This window comes from Stereum hirsutum, assembly GCF_000264905.1.
Source record: "Stereum hirsutum FP-91666 SS1 unplaced genomic scaffold STEHIscaffold_141, whole genome shotgun sequence".
In the NCBI taxonomy this organism is placed as follows: Eukaryota; Fungi; Basidiomycota; class Agaricomycetes; order Russulales; family Stereaceae; genus Stereum; species Stereum hirsutum.
Window position 1 is genome coordinate 1,274 of NW_006763271.1, and position 936 is coordinate 2,209.

Sequence of the window (936 nt, forward strand, 5' to 3'; positions counted from 1 at the left end):
CTGAATCCTGGTGGGAATTCTCTATCAACCACGCGGTACATGTGTATAATCGTACACCTATCCGTCGTCTTGAGTGGAAAACTCCATACGAGACACTTCATGGCTCAGTTCCGCGCATAGACCACTTGCGTGTTCTTGGCTGTGGCGCTTATGTGTTTTTACACGAGGATGTTCGCAAGAATAAACTCGCGCCTAAGTCAGAACTGATGACATACCTCGGAACTTCAGACGGTGGACACGGCAACATTTTCATGCGGGAAAACAATTCAATGTTTACCGCAGCACATGCGCTGTTTGATGAGAACCTCTTTCCTCGGTGCTCTGAGTCAAACAGACACAGGTCTAACCGACTTCCTCGTCGGAAAGATCCACAACCCACCATCCCACCCGATGATGATGGCGATGTTCCACCTCATCAACACTATCCTCCTGAAAGGAGACCGGATCCGGAGCAAGACGTTGCACCACCCGCTGCACCACAGCGTGATCCGAGTCCGCCGCCACAACCCCGGAATGAACCACCTGCTCCCTTACCAGAGCCTAGGCGTTCAGGTCGTGAGCGGAGAGCCCCCACTCGTCTTACCGGTGGCAAAGGACCTTTGCCTACCGAACAACAGATAGAGCCACCTACGAAGGGTGCTCAGAGGCGTGCTCAAGGTCCTCAGCCAGGTCGCTCCTCGGCAGGACAAGAGTCAAATGATCAGAATCAGGTTCCCGGACCTAGTTCTGAGCCAAACACCTCTGGCCACGGCGAACCTTCGGTAGCTCCCGGTGACGAAGCTGGTATCCTGGCTAGACTATGTCGGGAAGGGGGAGCCGAATTGATACATTTTCTCATGGCTAAAGCTGTCCCACTTGAGGGGGAGTTTAGGCCCGCTGAGAACGTCCGAGAATGGACGTACAAGGACATAGCTCGCTTACCCAAAGCTGAGCGGG

General features: G+C 54.0%; 1 protein-coding gene across 1 annotated transcript; it reads left to right on the top strand.

Moving 5' to 3' along the window:
* Nucleotides 1–206: 206 nt before the first annotated feature.
* On the top strand, nucleotides 207–936 carry STEHIDRAFT_32507 (uncharacterized protein; the record flags this gene model as incomplete). Its single annotated transcript, XM_007311900.1, has 2 exons — nucleotides 207–546; nucleotides 691–936. Coding segments are annotated over 2 exons (586 nt in total), but the record flags the coding sequence as incomplete, so codon positions are not given.